We start from the raw sequence: 17,043 nt of genomic DNA, 5'->3' as shown, positions 1-17,043 counted from the left end.
CAAATGTCCTAGTGTCAGAGCTAGAAAGGACCCAGGATATCACATTGTCTAATTCTTCCATTATTTTTTTTTCAGATGAGGAACTGGGAGTTAGAGGTAGAGTGTTATAGAAACATCACACTGCTAGCTAGAGTTAGAGCTAAAACCAGAACTTCCAACTTAGGCTGCCAGTCCAGGACACTTGTTCAATGCCTTGCACATGGTAAGCCTTCAACAAATATTAGGTGACAAGATGGTTTGGTCCCTTTTATTCTTGAATGGTCCTTCCAGCTTTGGAGGAACTAGGACGACCTAGGTATTTGCTCCTTTGTCAGTGTTTTGTAGCATTTATACACATTGCTCATCACCCTGTGTATTTGTAAGCTGTCTGGGTTGGGTACTGGTTTCCTTCCATGAGGTTGTGAGTCACTGAAGACAGTAACATTATACTTGTTTCCTTGTATGCTGACTGCTTGGCTCAGTGCTTAACACGCAGCAGGCACTGAATAAGTATTGAACAAATGATTGATTTATTGAATGAATAAAAGCTAGTGTGTTGCTCCCATGTGAGTCAGATGGTTCCAATACTGTGTCAGTGTGGTATTTAACAAATTGATTCTCAGGAGAAAATGTGACTTTATTCTGCTGAATAGAAAATTACTAAGATTCGTCCAAACCCATAGAATATACAGCACCAAGAGTGAACCCTAATGTTAACTATGGACTTTGGTGATATTGATGTGTCCATGCAGGTTCATCAGTTTTAACAGATGTGCCATTCTGGTGTGGGATGTTGATAATTGGGGAGGCTATGAACATGTGGGGGCTAAGGGTTTATGTAAAGTCTCTAGACTTTCTATCCACTCAATTTTGCTGTGAACCTGAAACTACACTAAAAAGATAAAGTCTTTAAAAAAATTACAAGGATAGATTACAAAGTATTTTAAAAGATGGGATTATCGAGAAAAGCCATTTAGGCATCTCATATTCATGGGTAAAATGGGAAATCAAAAAGTATTTCAGTTTACATCCCCCTAGCCATGAATAACTTTCATTTATTCTTTATCTTTGACAACACATAATATTATGTGTCTTTAAATTTTGCTAATTTTTATGGAGGCCTGTCGTTCAACTTGGGGATTTTTATTACAGTATTCTGAAGACTCTTAAAAGTCATCCCTTTTTCATATTTGGCCAGTTATTTATACCGTCAAGTTTTTGAAGTGCCTGTTCAAATATTTTACCCAATTTTATATGAAGTTCACTTTCTTTTATTTATTACATTTATTAATCATATATCTTGTATTTTATTGTATATATGTTGGGATAAATATTTTTCTCCATACTTGGTTTGTATTTTAATTCCTGGGTGGTATATTTTGAAACACAGAAGTCATCATTTTTTATATAAACTAAATTTTCCTTCTGAATTGTTCCTTTCTTTGTCCTGGTTATGAAATCTTTGTCTATGAGAATATTTTATTGTGTTTCCTTCACCTTCAGAACATGAATCCATGTGGAAATGAACTGTGTATGGTTTGAGGTAGGGGTCAATATTCAGTTATGTCCATTTGAATATTTAATTGATCCAGCATTGTCTCTATCACATTGTAAATTTCACTGTGGAAGAGCACTCTAATAATGCATGATCATTTGTATGTGAGATGAGAATTACAAAGGAAAGCATAGCTTAGGAGGTCAAATAAGATTACCTCAAAAGTACAGATTCATAAATGAAACCCATGGATAAGTATAATATTGTTAGATGAGGAGAGAGAAAATATTTCCAGGTTACCACTGAGTCTTTAGTCCAAGTATTTTTCATGAAGCACAATATCTTTACTTTCTTTCATTGATTTTAACTTTATTTAGACACCTCTGCCATCTATTATTTCACTCTGTGACTTGACATTCAGAAAAAAAGAAAAACCAGAGAATATATTCTATGCCATGCACCATGGCTAATGATAATAGAAAGACTGACTTCCCAAGAATGTGATCTCTAAAGAATGTCATCTCTGGGCATGGAACTCATTCCCCCCTTTCTCCACTTTGTATCACTGAGGCAACTGGCTTTTCTAAGCCAAAATATTCAGGAAGGCATTTGGTGACATGGAGGCATTTGGCCACACCATGCCTTGGAACTTCATGGATACAGCAGACACATATTGCAGAACTGCCTTCCATACTCATTTCCTCCCTAATTAAAAACAAACAAGCAAACAAGGAACCCCAAAGCACTTCCAGTCATTCATATAACAAAATAAAATCTATTACGCACCTAAGGATATATTGTTTCCTTGTGTTGCATATTTCTTTTAAGTCAATCTGTTTTGATGGTTGTATGATGCTTTACTCAATTAAAATCAGAGCTGTAGCCTTTGGCTCTCATCTGTGACTCCATTTGGAGAGTTCAGAGTGTGAGCAAATATCCAGGATTTGAAGAGGAAGGCATTAATTGGGTAGAATTTTTCAGTGGCTTCAATGGCCACCTGGATATTTTTCCTCATTCCATATATTCTCCATAAATGCTTATTTTCAGGTTAAGCCCGGCCTAAGGAGGGGACACATATTCTGAAACTAATGATCAAGCTTCTATTTAATATCACACTCCTGTATAAAGTTTTGGCTAAAACAGGAAGAGTGAAATTCTGTTAGAAATATATACTCCCTATTTATAACAAAAACTTAAAGCAGAAATTGTTTAATTTTAATTGACTTTAAATAAAGCTACTTAGATTCTTTCTCACACTAGTGATAGATTTTTATTAGTTTTATTGCAGAACAATTTTGGCCCCAAAGGTGCTATTTGAAAGACATCTGACAAAATCATCTATAAAAGTATATAGTTTATGACAGAAGATAAATGGAATTTTTAATATTTGCTTTTGTTTAAAGATAAATGTCCTATATGGGGATAAAATTAATTGATTTGAACATTTTTCTCTGAATATGCATCATGCTCTTTGTTGAAATGTTGATCAATACTAGTGTATTAATGTAGGATTTTTCGTGATCACTTTGCCAGCTGGAAACCTCTGGCTGGCTGTGTCTCTGCCTTGGCCTCACTCAGCCTGCCCCAGCTTGTGCACTGGCTCAGCCCATGATTGGACCAGGCATACCCCAGCCCACTTGTATTAAACCCATGTTTGGTGGTTCCTGAGTTCTTGTCCTGTGTCCAAGAAGAATGAGGATATGCTGATAGTTGAAGGGTGAGGAAGACAGAAAAGAATTTTTTTGAGTGATGGAACAGCTCTCACTAATGGAACAGTCCCCTCAGAGAGGGGACACAGAGCTGGTCCCCTACCCAAAATCAGGTAGTTTCTTTTCCAGTGTGGCTGAGTCAGAAGGCTAAAACAAAGGTGCCACTCAAAGGTGGGCATGACAGTGTAGAAATCCAATTAAGAAAGGGTAGATATATGTAAAATAGGTGAAGGGTGGGGACCAATCCGAGGAAAGCCTCCAAATGGGAAGAGATTTCTCAATCCTGTCTGAGGATTTACCCAGGACTGTCTTCAGCTTGAAGATTGGGTTTCACCGGGGACCTGCCCCATCTGCCTAGGCATTAGATTGCCTTGATTTTCTGGCTCGATTTGCCTTGATTTTCCTGGCATAATCAGTATGAAATTCAAAGAACAAAATAACATGGAATAAGAACTACAATATTATTATTTTTAAAGAGTTTTAGAATTGCTAAGATGCTTCATTATTCAAGCAGTATGTCCTTCTGTAAGTTATAGAGTAGAAGTTGGATATCATTCAATTAGGTTTTGCAACAAAATTAAAAGCCGCTTTGTAGTAGCAGGTGTTTCCTGACTCTATTTCTTGAGTTTTAGATCAAAGAATAGGAGCAAATATCATCTCATCTAAGAAATGTCATGGGAAATATTGTCCATCACTAGCAAGTTTGATTGTTGTTGAAATGCATGAAGAATTAGGAAAATCATCCCTAAGTTGTTTTGGCATCAATAGCTATTGCAGGTTCTGGGGTATGCATCTTGGTAGACTCGCCAGGTTTCCCACATTCTTGTGGTTAATATCCTGTTTCAGAGCTCCTAGCAGACAAAGGACTGCCTGTCCCACCCAAAGACCCAGGACTAGGGGTTGTAACTAACCCCATCTGTGGTGCTTTGGAAATAAAGCCAGCAATATCAGTTTCTTACTGGTGTTGTAACTAACTGCCATATTCTGAGTGACTTAAAACAACACAAATGTATCATATTATTGGAGTTCTAAGTCCAAAATCAGTGTCAGTGGAGTAAAATCAAGGTGCTGACAGGGCTGTGATCCTTCTGGAAGCACTAGAGGAAAACTGTTTTCATGCCCTGTCCAGCTTCTAGAGTGTCCTGCCTCTGTGGGTGGGATGTTGCTTGTCCACTGTTTCTATAACCTGGCTGGTGATGTGTAGAGGAGAGCCCAGCTGAAGTAGTGCACAATCATTGGTGTACCAGTACTAGGAAACTGGCTCTTCCCACCATCGCCCTGCCCCTCCATCAAAACCAAAACAAAACAAAACCAAAAACCCAACAAAACAAAACACCACGGCTTATTTGTAGAATTTGCCAATTTGCTGAAGTGTAAATACTTCTATCCTTGCCGATTTCACACTACCGGTGTGACATCACTGAGCAGGCAGTGAGGAAGAGAAGCAATTGGTGATGCTATCACACAACTGCGTGTAATCTTTTCGCAATACCTCGGGTTGACTTTTGCTCCCAGGTTTTGCTAATGGTCTTTCACAGAGCTTTTTCTAACTACCCCTGGGTTTGGAATGCATCCTAGAGTTCAGAGTTCAGCAAGGATCTTTGTCACCTTGCTTTTTGTCTGAGACTATTAGATCTGTTGTTCCCTTCCTCACTTTCACTTTTCCCCATCTATGTTTTCCAAAGCTATTCTGTCAGAGAAAAGAAAAAGATAATCATTCAGTTTGCATTACTCCAGTTTTGTGTAATAATTGATAGGTTTCAGAATTTTACTGTCTCACAATAAGGCTTAGGGAGGGAGAAGGTAGTTTGGAGTCCCCGGATACTGAGTTGCTCCTCTCTGAGCCAGACTCTTCAATTTGTACATAGTAATGTATCTTCAAGGAGGGAGAAGCTGTGGCGGCTTTATTTACCATCTTAACCCTGAAATCTCACCAGTAAGCATTTCTGACTAGTTTAGAGAACAGCTATAGCCTTCACAGATATTCTCATTTATATTGAGGTAACATCCCAGAGGAGGGTTTCAGGCCATTTTATATGATATGGAATAGTATTAAATTTGGTCAAATGACTGAATTCTCCTAAAAAATTTAAATAGAATTACCATATGATCCAGCATTTCTACTTCTGGGTTCAATACCCCAAAGAATTGAAGGCAGGAACTTGAACAGATATTTGTACACCCATGTTTATAGCAGCATTATTCACAATAGCCAAAAGATAGAAGCAGCTCAAGGGTCCATCAACAGATTAATGGAGAAATGAAATGTGGTATATACCTACAATGGAATACTATTCAGCCTTAAAAAGTAAGGAAATTCTAACATGCTACAACATCATGAACCTTGAAGACATTAAGCAAATGAAATGAGTCAGTAACAAAAGGACAAACACTGTACGATTCCACTGACGTAAGGTACCTAGAGTAGTCAAATTCCCAAGACAAAAAGTAGAATGGTGTTTGTCAAGGGCAGGGTGGGGGAAGAGAGAGTTAGTGTTTTATGAGTAGAGTTTCAGTTTGGAATTGTGGAAAGTTCTGGAGATGGATGGTGGTGATGGCTGCACAACAGGGTGATTGTATTTAATGCCACAAAACTGTACACTTAAAATGGTAAGAATGATTACATGTTGCATACATATTACTGCAATAAACAAAAAAGGACTTTGTTTTTGCTGTTATGCTGATAGTGTTGAAGTCTGATCAGTTAAAGAGCACTAGGAACCAGCCTGTAGTCTGAGGAAGTCAGATTTATTGACTTAAAATAGCAGACGGTGGGGTGGGGGCGCTGCAGAAGCATGGCTCAGTGGGAAGGACAAGGGAAGCATCTGTGGGAGGGTTTGGGCTCCTTGTGAATGATTTTGAGGATGGGCTGAGGAAGCAGGATCAATTTTGGATCGTTTGCTGTTTCTGAAGCGAGAAAAGGAGAAGTGAGGATTAACAAGGGACGGGTGCTGTATGAGGCATGGGCAATTGGACACCTGGATATGTATCCCCACCAGCGTTAGATGGGAACAGCAAGGTGGGTCTCCCCAGCGTTAGATGGGAACAGCAAAACAGGTCTGGGGCATCACTAGTAAGAAAGCAGTAAGTCGCTGGTGCTGCTTGTGTGCTCGTTTGGTGCGGACCTGGTACCTCTTTTGTGTAGCGGCAGCTGAGGAGACTCCGGCGCTCGCCATGGCCGACGAAAAGCCCAAGGAAGGAGTCAAGACTGAGAACAACGATCATATTAATTTGAAAGTGGCGGGGCAGGATGGTTCTGTGGTGCAGTTTAAGATTAAGAGGCATACACCACTTAGTAAACTAATGAAAGCCTATTGTGAACGACAGGGATTGTCAATGAGGCAGATCAGATTCCGATTTGACGGGCAACCAATCAATGAAACAGACACACCTGCACAGTTGGAAATGGAGGATGAAGATACAATTGATGTGTTCCAATAGCAGACAGGAGGTGTCTACTGAAAAGGGAACCCTGCTTCTTTACTTCAGAACTCTGTTCTTTAAAGACCAAGATTACATTCTCAGTTAGAAAACTGCAATTTGGTTCCACCACATCCTGACTACTACAGTATAGTTTTCTCTATTCTTTCATTTTCCCCTTCCCCATTCTTTTATTGTACATAAAGTAACTGGTATATGTGCACAAGCATATTGCTTTTTTTTTTTTTTTAAACAGCCAATGATATGTTTTGATTGACATCAAGTGGAGACGGGATGGGGAAAAATACTGATTCTGTGAAAATACCCCCTTTCTCCATTAGTGGCATGCTCATTCAGCTCTTCTCTTTATATTCCAGTAAGTTATTTTGCTCTCACTGTTTTAACAAAAATACAACATAAAAATCCTTGCATACCTTGTTTGATTGGAGACTTTTAATGTTTTTCATTTATCATTGTAAAACCAAGGACAATTTTATAACTTTTTTGTACGTAGCTGTTACATGTAGGGCAATCTGTCTTTAAGTAGGGATAAATTACTCTAAAACAAAAAAAAGAATCCTAGATAGTTTTCCCTTCAAGTCAAGCGTCTCGTTGTTTAAATAAACTTCTTGTTTAAAATGAGCTGTTTTCTTTATTCTGAGAAATATTAAATAGAAAATTGAGGCTTAGAAAAAACATATAAATAGGCCTGCTTAGAAGTAACATTTCAAGAAGGAAGTAAAGCTACTTGGTGTTTCTGACAGAGTGATACTAAACAAAGAATAACCTATAAATGACTATCAGCAGAAGTTTTTGCCTTCACTTTGTTCCAAAACTTTCTCTAGATCCCATGTTAATATGCAAGAATACTAGCAGAAAAATTGGGCCATAATATTGTGGATTTCCAGGTATTTTTTGCATACTAAATGAGGCAGAGTATACAGTATAGGGTAGCACATGTGGCAAGGAAAAAGTTCTGATTTGGCCTTTGTTGCTGATAAAACTGAACCATTCTAGCCCTCACTTTAATAAGTAAATATTCCCTAACCTAAAAGTTTTCATTCCTTATTTAAGGATTTTTTGAGATGAGTTTTGCTCTTATTGCTCAGGCAGAAGTGCAGTGGAGTAATCCCCGTTCGCTGCAACCTCCTCCCGGGTTCAAGCGATTCTCCTGCCTCAGCCTCCTGAGTAGCTAGGATTATAGGCGTGCACCACCACACCCAGCTAATATATATTTTTTCAAGTCCATATTTTTTGTATTTTTAGTACAAATAGGGTTTCATCATGTTGGCGAGGCTGGTCTTGAATTCCTGATCCACTCGCCTCGGCCTCCCAAAGCTAAGGACTTATAAGCGTGAGCCACGGCGCCCAGCTTTTTCAAGGATATTGAGAGTCTTTAATTTTTGTTTCTTTGTTTTTTTTTGTTTTGTTGTTTTGTTTTTTTAATCACCCTCTCAACCCAGCTTTTCTTGGCTCCGGGAAGAACCGGGAAGGGAAAGCCCATTAGGTTCTTCTTTTCCCTTTTATTTATTTATTTTTTAATAAAGATGGGGTTTCACCATGTTGGTCAGGCTGGTCTTGAACTCCCGACCTCAGGTAATCCGCCCACCTTGGCCTCCAAAGTGCTTGGATTACAGGTGTGAGCCACCATGCCCGGATGTTTCTTGGGTTTTTTTTGAGAGAGGGTATGCCGCTGTTGCCTAGTCTGGAATGATGCAGTGGCATGATCTCGGCTCACTGTGACCTCCACCTCTGGGGCTTAACCTGATCTCAAATGATCCACCTGCCTTGGCCTCCCAATGTGCTGGGATTACAGGCATGAGCCACTATGCCCAGCCCCTTTTAACTGTATTTTATTTTATTTTTTGAGANAAAAAAAAAAAAAAAAAAGCAAGCTGTAAGTCACCTAGAGAGGGAGTCTTTAGGACATCTTATAGATAGGCATGACCTTGGGAGGATGCTATTCCTGTTAGCGTCTCTCAGCTATTGCCTTAAAAAATATATATTAAGACAGAGTCTCACTCTGTTGCCCAGGCTGGAGTGCAATGGCACAATCTCAGCTCACTGCAACCTCTGCCTCCCTGGTTCAAGTGATTCTCTTGCCTCAGCCTCCCGAGTAGCTGCAATTACAGGCACCCACCCACCCCACAACCATGCCTGGCTAATTTTTTGTATTTTTAGTAGATTTGGGGTTTCATCATGTTGGCCAGGCTGATCTGGAACTCCTGACCTCAGGTGATCCACTCACCTCAGCCTCCCAAAGTGCTGAGATTACAGGCGTGAGCCACCAGTCTGGCCCATTTGTTTTTTGACAAGTACATGTACCTCACCCCATTCAGATGGAGAATATTGTCACTACCTAGAAAGCTACCATGCATCTCTTCCCACTCAGTCCCCCAGAGGAAATCACTGCTGTGTTTGTGCAATATAAATTGGTTTTGCCTTGCTGGCAAAGAACATTATTTAGGCTATAAAATTAATACATATTTATTAAAGAGCACTTTAAAATAACATTTAAGAAACATAATGGAGATGATAAAATATGTAAAACATTTCGTAGTCATTACTTTTACTTGTTTTCTCAATTAATTAAAAGCTCTTAATAAACATAATTTTTAATGGCTACATAATGGCTGGCTGTTTGGACAAGCTCCTATAGCCCCATAATGACTCTTGAGGTACCTCCCCCAGTAACGCAATCTTTGGCCCTCAGACGGTGAGCGGAGCCAGTACACAGGCGTGGAGGGAGACGGGTTGGCCTACGGAGAAACAAATTAGCTTTAATTGCTCCGACATTTTCTCCCTCATCCTTTGGCTGAGCTGCTTACGCCTGGGCTGTTGGCTTCTATGGTGATTTTTCTCACTGCCTCACTCATTATCTTATTAGTTATTAAATCCCCTTTTGATGATACAAGACATCCTGAAACATTTTTAATGAATGCTCACTTGGTTTTAACCACACAGGAGCTGAACATGAAAAGCTGCAGTGGTCCCGGGCTCACAGGGGACAAGGTCCTGGTCCACGCTGGGGCCCTTTGCAGCTGACTGACAGCAGTGGATGTGAGCTGGTCCAGAGCCCTGGATGGGGGTGTGCTGGCTCTTGTACAAGGAGCCTCAAGGTACCTTGCCAAAATTTGCCCTTCCCTTCCCCTAATTCATTAATTGATAGTAAGTTTTAAAAAATAAGAACACTTCTTGTTTTTACTATGTACAAGGTGCTTCCTAAATACTGTATCTGCATTATTTTAAACCCCAGAAGAACTCTACAAGGTAGGTGTGTATTCTTATTATTTTCCTCATTTTGCTGATAAGAAAACTTGGGCACAGCAAGGTTAAGTGACCTGCTTAACTTCATACCTGCGGTAAGAGGGAGCCCTTGGGGGAACCTAGATAATAGGATTTCAGAGTCTGATTGCCCTCTGCATTAGATCTGTTTCCTGCAGAAACAAAATAGTGAGGACTTTTCTTTTTGATTTGATGTTTAACTCTAACAGAGTCATGGTTTTTGTAGAGTCAGCTCTGTTAGTCTCAGTTCACAACCAAGAGTGCCAGGTTTCTAAATGGAACATCAGCCAGAGCAGGGATCAGAGTGGCTGTTTTGAACCAAAGCATTGGCATTAATATTCCAAAGTGAGTGAAACTGAGGTTTGAAATCATGGCAACAGAGACTCTTGGAACTCCCTGTCAAGACTTCATTTCCAGTTTGATCATCCCATTTAATGTTGACTTATGTCAAAATTCTTCAAGAACCAGGATTCAAAAGACTTGAGATACTTTGGAGAAGCCACAACTTGGCTGCCAATTTACTTAAGAAATGTTGGCCTTCTTCATTTACTTGTATACTTTGCCAATCAGAATTCAATTTGATGAGGTTTTTATTGGCCAGCTGCAGCATTTTTTATGACATGGGCCACACTCCTTGGTGATTTTTTTCTACCAAATAAACTCTTACATAATTCACAGGCTATTGACTTTGGGAGGATTCATGGTGTTTCCCCAAATTACTTCTTGCATTGTGCCAAATCCTGCAGGTATATAAGGTATTCTTGCTTTATAACTTGGTTTAGAATACAGGGTTATCTTTATAGAAATACTGGGGAATGAACAGTATGTGCTACAGGCATTCAAAGAAGGGTGTAATCAAAGTAGGCTAGAAGAAAACAAAGTAGTATTTATCAAGCATATGCTCAGTACTAGTCACTAGAGGTTTTACATACAATATCTCTTTGAATTTTCACCACAGCTCTCCCTGATCATCATGGCCCACACTTACTAAATAAGGTAACTTGGGCTCAGAAGCTATACAAATTTCCCAAACTCAAATAATGAACAGGTTTATGTAATTCCCACCTTTTTTTCTGTTAACTCAAAGATGGCTTCAAAGAGAAGGATATGAGGGGAAAAATGATTAATATGTCATAATGGATAACAGGATAGGCATTCTGTAAGCAAATTGTGATCTATTCCACACTTCTTCCTAGTAACAAGTTGACCAATTACTTTGGTTCATCTAGTAGAATATTTTTCTTCTTATAAAGTAGAAAGTCTAAGGCATCAAACTAACCACAGTCTTCAGCCAGTATGTAGGGTCTTCCATGCTACTCTTCAGCTACACAATATCAACTTACTTCTATGCCTTATGACATAAAAATTATAAGGAAGAGCATTGACTGAAGTAAGGACAATTCAAAGTAATTCTTGAGAATAAATTAACTTTCTGTTGGGGCCATCATTTGCTTTGTTTTTAATGTATCATCACCACGTAGTATACTATTCAATTAGATTTTCCCTGACTGAGAACCTTGGGGAAATGTATTTTAAAACAAACAAAAAGTGGAAGAGAAGAAGACAGTCTCTCTCTACGGAGAGTTAGTTACTGAGGTACAACAGGGACAAAAGTTATGTTTGCCCAGGGGTTGTTTATGCATAGAGCCTTGGTATCCACCATAGCCAAAATTTATTAGACTCCTTTTGGGTTGTCCATAGATTAGAAGCTGACTCAAATTAGATTAATGAAAATCTTTCAACTTCAGGATTATTCCTCAGAAGTACAAAAGAAGCCCACAGTGCTTTCCATTAAGGTTCTTTCTAGATGTTTTCTCCAGAGTGTGAGAGCAACAGCAGCTGCTCTGACACCACACATGGGTCTCTAATGTCACCTTATCTGAAGATTCCTCAAACCCCAGCTTGATAAGCCTTCAGGTTTGGAAGTCAAATCTTATCAGTCTCTTGTGAATCCTGTAAGTCTAGAGTGCCTTCATGCAGGTGCCATCTGGTAGTGATCATCCTACTGTAGCGGGTGAGTAAATCTTTCCCCAAAGTTTGGGAGAATGATTACTCCTGAAGACACAGTCATTTAATAACATCTCCATAATGGTGCAATAAATACATGGTATAACTTTTTCAGCCCAAGACAGTGGAAATCAAATAATGTTGGGGAAAGTGTGTAATTATTCGTGATTTGCTTTTCTCTATGATAAATGTGGTGCATTTATTATCTCTATGATAAACATGGTACATTAACTGGAGGAGACAGCAGAAATGTTCTCACGATGTTTGCTTCAAGTTTGGCTATGTTTGAAACTGGAAAGGCTAACTTCTATAATTTTCTGCTTGTTAGTAGATCACTTAATGTCTCTGGGCCCCAGTTTACTCAACTGAGAAACGTGGATGATGCCTACTCCAAAGGGTGACTAATAAAATACCAAATAATGTAATAAAAATAAGATATAAGAATGCACTCTATAGGCTAATAAGTGATGCATAAATGTAGGGTAACATGTAAATGAGAAGTTTTACATTACTATGTGGTTCCATGCTTTTTTTCTCTCTCTTTTTGAGATGGAGTCGCACTCTGTCACTCAGGCTGGAGTGCAGTGGTGCAATAGCAGCTCACTACAACCTCCGCCTTCTGGAAGTTCAAGTATTTTTTGTTTCTTTGGCTCCAAAACATGGTTGCTTTGCTGGTCATCATCTTTTCATTTGAAAGGGTCGCTTTGCATAGGCTAAGGGATGCTAATTGCTCTGAGGCTTTAATAATACTAACTACTAAAAATGAATACAACAGGAGTTTTGGTCATTTGATTTTCTTTAAAAATAGAATTGTCTAAGTAATTAAATGCTTTTCTGATAAACTGATAATAGTTCAATGGCAGCATGGATCTGTGCATTCTTAGCAAACAAATCGATACAAAAAGTAAAAAATATGAACTGAAATGATGTTTCTTCCACTTTAGAAGTTAATTCATTGGAAATGGAGAGATTTAGCCTCTTGTGAACCCATAAAACCTTTAACTGTTAGGGAAAAGTAATTCAGTCTTATTGAGGGGGGAATTTATAACACTGCATCTGGGAGGAAATGTACATGGCTTTTATAAAATGGGCTAAAACTCGCACAGTGGTAGAAATGACAATTTTTGATTAACAAATTGTCAGCATGGGGCACATTCCTTCAATTTTCAGCAACTTAAATCCCAGCATTAATCAGCTTTTGTAGATGCCACCCACTGTTCGTATAGCAGCTAGGAAAACAGTAATGAAGAAATGTAAAATTAGCATTAAATCAGTGATCATGCTGACTGGAGTATTCTCATTTTGTGTGAAGATAGGTTTTTCTTATTATTAAGGAATTGGTCAAAACATGCCATGTCCTCATTAAATGACTTCTGCGAGTGCTTTCTTTCAGGACAATAAATGGTGCTAATAAGTTGGCAGGCCTCCCACCAAGTAGACCTTTGATATATGTTTTGTGAGCACATTAATATGAAATCAGAGTTAGAGAAACACAGGGAGTGTTCTCTACACATAATTGTCTTTTTCTGGAGTGAAACATAAATCAAACTATCACGTTGCTCCCAGGAAGCCTAAACCATTTATAAAATAATGACTTTTGTTTTTATAAATTGGTTTAATTCATCCATTTCTTTAGGTTCCTGCAATTGTGCAAGGCACCACAGGGGCTAAACAGATGCACAGGAATGGCCCTGCTGTAAAAGTGCTCACAATATCCACATACACTCCATTGTTTGGTCCACACATTTTTCCTTCTTTTATATTGAGACTGTGGAATTGAATAGATGTGCCAGTATTCTTCCTCCATGTGACACTGCTAACGAATTCCTTTGTCTGTAAGCTATTGCATTGTGTTTTTTTCAGTATTGATGTTAGAGACTGCCAGTTCCCCATTTCTGGTTCTCTTGGTTTATCTTGGCACCAAACTACTACATACATTTTCAGAAAGGCTTCTCAGAGTTAGGTTGTGTATAGACTGTTCCCTTGAGGGAGAACAAAATAAATTGATTGATACAGGATGGGATATTGTGATTTGGATAATGGTTATTGGCTATCACCATGAGTAGTTCTGTGGAGCAAGCAAGGGTGTGAAATAGAAGTTCAATCAGATGTAGTTCAAAGAAAAGAGAGCCAACCTATGGATGGTTCTCAGTAGACTGGTTTAGTAATTAGTGATAAAAACTGTAAACAGAAGGTCTTAAGTTGGAGTTCCATGACCGTGCTTCAGAGAGTACATGAACTTACTAAAATTATGTCACAGTTTAAATTTAAGAAGCTATGTGTTTTCTTGGGGAGATAATCCCTTAGCCTTCCTTGGATTCTCTAAGAGATCGAAGAACCCACACAAAAAATTATGAACCATTGGCTTAGATCAGGAGTAGGTGAACTTTTTCTGAAAAGAGCCAGATAGTAAACATTAAAGGCAGTTTCCGTCAACAAATGAGTGTGCCTGTATTCCAATACAACTTTATTTACAAAAAAAAGGTTGCCCAGGGGGCCATGGTTCTCTGACTTCTGGCTTAAGGGCTCAAGTAAGTACACCCAAGTTTTCCCTTTTATATAGATTGTATCTGACATAAGGCATATTTATTTAATTTTGTTGTTTCTTTCTTGTTGAGGTATAATTTACTTGGGGTAAAATGAACACATCTGCTGTGTACCTGACAAATTTTTACACATACATACACCCATGTAACCACTACCCAGATCAAGATATAGAACATTTCCATCACTCCAAAGAGCTCCCTTGTGCTCCTCTCCAGCTGTAATCTGCCCTCCACCCCTGGAAGTAACCACTTTTCTCTTTTATATCACCATGACTTAATTTTGCCTTTCCTTGAACTTGATTTAAATGGGATTAGACCAGTGTGTACTTTTAAAGTCTGGCTTCTTTTACTCAACATAATGTTTTAAAGATTCATCTGTATTTTTCAACAGACAAAGTTTTAAAACAGGTTTCCTGGGTCACTCATATTGTTGTCTCCAAAGACACTGCTTCTTTAAACAACAAGAGTTTATTGATCCTTTTGGTGTTTGGCATGCCAGACTAGAGACCACAAGAAAAGGCAGGAATATTTCTTTCTCCACCCTCTCATTACTTGGAGTTAAACCATAAACACATAAATTACAATTCAAGAACCCTCAGTTACAAATAACATCAACAAATTAAAACAAACACTGAGAATGCATTCTCATTGGAGAATTTAAAGGATTAAAGATATTGAGTCAGGTCTCTGTTTCTCTTTACCTTCAGATCAGTATAAATTAATTTGCTTTTATACTACCATTGGTTCATAGAAGTGTGAAGAAGTTTCTAATGTCCTTTAGTCTAGTGCTTTTCAGACTTTTATATGCATATAAATCACCTGGAGGTCTTGTTAAAAATGGAGATTTGGTCTGGGGTGTTGCCTGAAAATCTGCACGGCTGGCGAATTCCCATGTAGTGCTGGTGCTGCTCCCACATGGAACACGCTTCCAGTAGCAGGGCTCCTGTCTAGTAATCCTTTTTCATATTGTTTAGAACAGAGATGATAGTATCCTAGAACAATGGCAGTGAAAACTCAGACAAGTAAGATATTTATGAATTAAAATGTATAGAAGTTTCTGAGAAACCAGAACAGCACAGGAAAAAAAGAAAAAGAAGATACCAAGGTTGTTTCCCAGGAGTCTGCGTTTTATAGCTAGATAAATTGTGTAGCATTCAGTGACAAACTTGGAAGTCAATGTTTTCTGGGGAGGAAAGATTTGAGTGTGTTCTCAGCTATACTGGGTTTGAAGTGTTTGGGGAAATCTACAAATGGAGATGTTAGTAGGTGTTGGGAGATAAGAGTTCTAGAGCTCAGAGCAGGGTCTGCCTGGAGAGATAAATCTGAGAACATGGCCATGACTGACATCTAGAGAGAGACTATAGTGGGAAGGAAGGAGAATCTTGCCCTTGTCTTTGAGGAACTTCAATAGTCAATGACCAGACAGAGTAATCTGAATTTGCAAGGAAGACTGAGAAGAAATACCAAAGAGATAGGAAGAAAATCGGAGCTGTGTGTGTGTGTGTGTGTGTGTGTGTGTGTGTGTGTTCTTTTTTTTTTAATTTTTGAAATACAAAGAGGAGAATGGTTTAAGAAATGAACAACAGTAACAGTGTTCAGGAATGCCTAAGGTATATAAAAGAAAGCTTTAAATATGTCTGTTGGTTTAGCTTCTATCAATAATTACTGATCTTCATAAGTGTTGTTACAGGAGAGTGACACGTCAAAAATCGACTTGGCATGAATTGATGAAAAATGGGAAATAAGATAATGGAGATAGAAAACAGAGGTTTTGTCCAGAGGACAAAAAAGAGAGAGAAGGTGATGACTGCATGGGAATGTGAACCCAAAGGAGCCTTTTGCTTTCTAATTGATGAGACTTGAACATGTTCCAATTCCAGTGGGAAAGATTCATATGAGATGAAACAATTGGATAAGAAAAATAGATGATAGTAGTGTATGTTTCTGGAAAAGGCTGGAGTAGATGGGATCCAAGGATTAGGAATGGGCTTTGGAAAGGAAGAGACATGTTAAACCAATGCAAGAGAAGTGGAGAAAGATGAAAAAATGCGCAGAAGAATATGGAGGGCTTTAACATTCTTTGTGAAGTAGGAGGTGAGGTCTTTGGCTCTGAAGAAAGAGGAAACTGGCACTCTAAGGTCATGACTAGAGAGAGGTGCCATAGATTCAGAGTCAACATTCTAGAGAGGGCAGTCTGTTGACCAGACGAGTGTAACAGATTGCTGCTTATTTGTTTAGAATGTAAGTATGTTGTGCGACTTGCTGTGTGATGTGGACAGAGAAGATGGACAGTGGTCAGGTGGACTCTGCTGGACACATGTGACAGGACTTTGGGATACTGGCCAGATTATCATTGAAATGGTGGGTCTGGAATTTAAGCAGGAAGAGAATGAAAATGAAGAAATTAGAAGTCTGATGATAGGAGTGACAGTAAAGAAGACAGTTATTTGGAGGCCCTGAAAAGGAGAATGGTCACAATGTGAGTATTTAATAAAATAGTTTCTAAGCAGGAAGGAAAGGAGACAGGGTCTAAATGAGAGATGTCCTGATTAGTAATTTCAGGGTATGACAAAGTCTAAAGCCATCCTAGTAGAGTAGGTGG

The 17,043-nt window shown here is 38.8% G+C and overlaps 1 protein-coding gene and 1 long non-coding RNA gene across 2 annotated transcripts; both read left to right on the top strand.

The window, feature by feature from the left end:
* The first annotated feature begins 1,465 nt into the window (after positions 1-1,465).
* Positions 1,466-1,755, top strand: LOC108284089. The gene is made up of 2 exons (XR_001817070.2): positions 1,466-1,528; positions 1,705-1,755. It is a non-coding gene; the product is annotated as an uncharacterized LOC108284089 (long non-coding RNA).
* A 4,523-nt stretch (positions 1,756-6,278) lies between these two features.
* On the top strand, positions 6,279-7,245 carry LOC108284088 (small ubiquitin-related modifier 2). The gene has a single exon (XM_017500753.2). It carries the CDS (start codon positions 6,358-6,360, stop codon positions 6,622-6,624), a length of 267 nt encoding a protein of 88 aa, XP_017356242.1. The 5' UTR covers positions 6,279-6,357; the 3' UTR covers positions 6,625-7,245.
* Positions 7,246-17,043: the final 9,798 nt, after the last annotated feature.

This window comes from Cebus imitator, unplaced genomic scaffold (genome assembly GCF_001604975.1).
Source record: "Cebus imitator isolate Cc_AM_T3 unplaced genomic scaffold, Cebus_imitator-1.0 Scaffold269, whole genome shotgun sequence".
NCBI lineage: Eukaryota > Metazoa > Chordata > Mammalia > Primates > Cebidae > Cebus > Cebus imitator.
Note: the sequence above shows the minus strand (reverse complement) of the source record. Positions and strands in the feature narration are given on the sequence as shown.

Bases quoted from the DNA above. Each gene is read 5' to 3' on its own strand.
- LOC108284088 (XM_017500753.2), top strand. From the start codon at position 6,358: ATGGCCGACGAAAAGCCCAAGGAAGGAGTCAAGACTGAGAACAACGAT.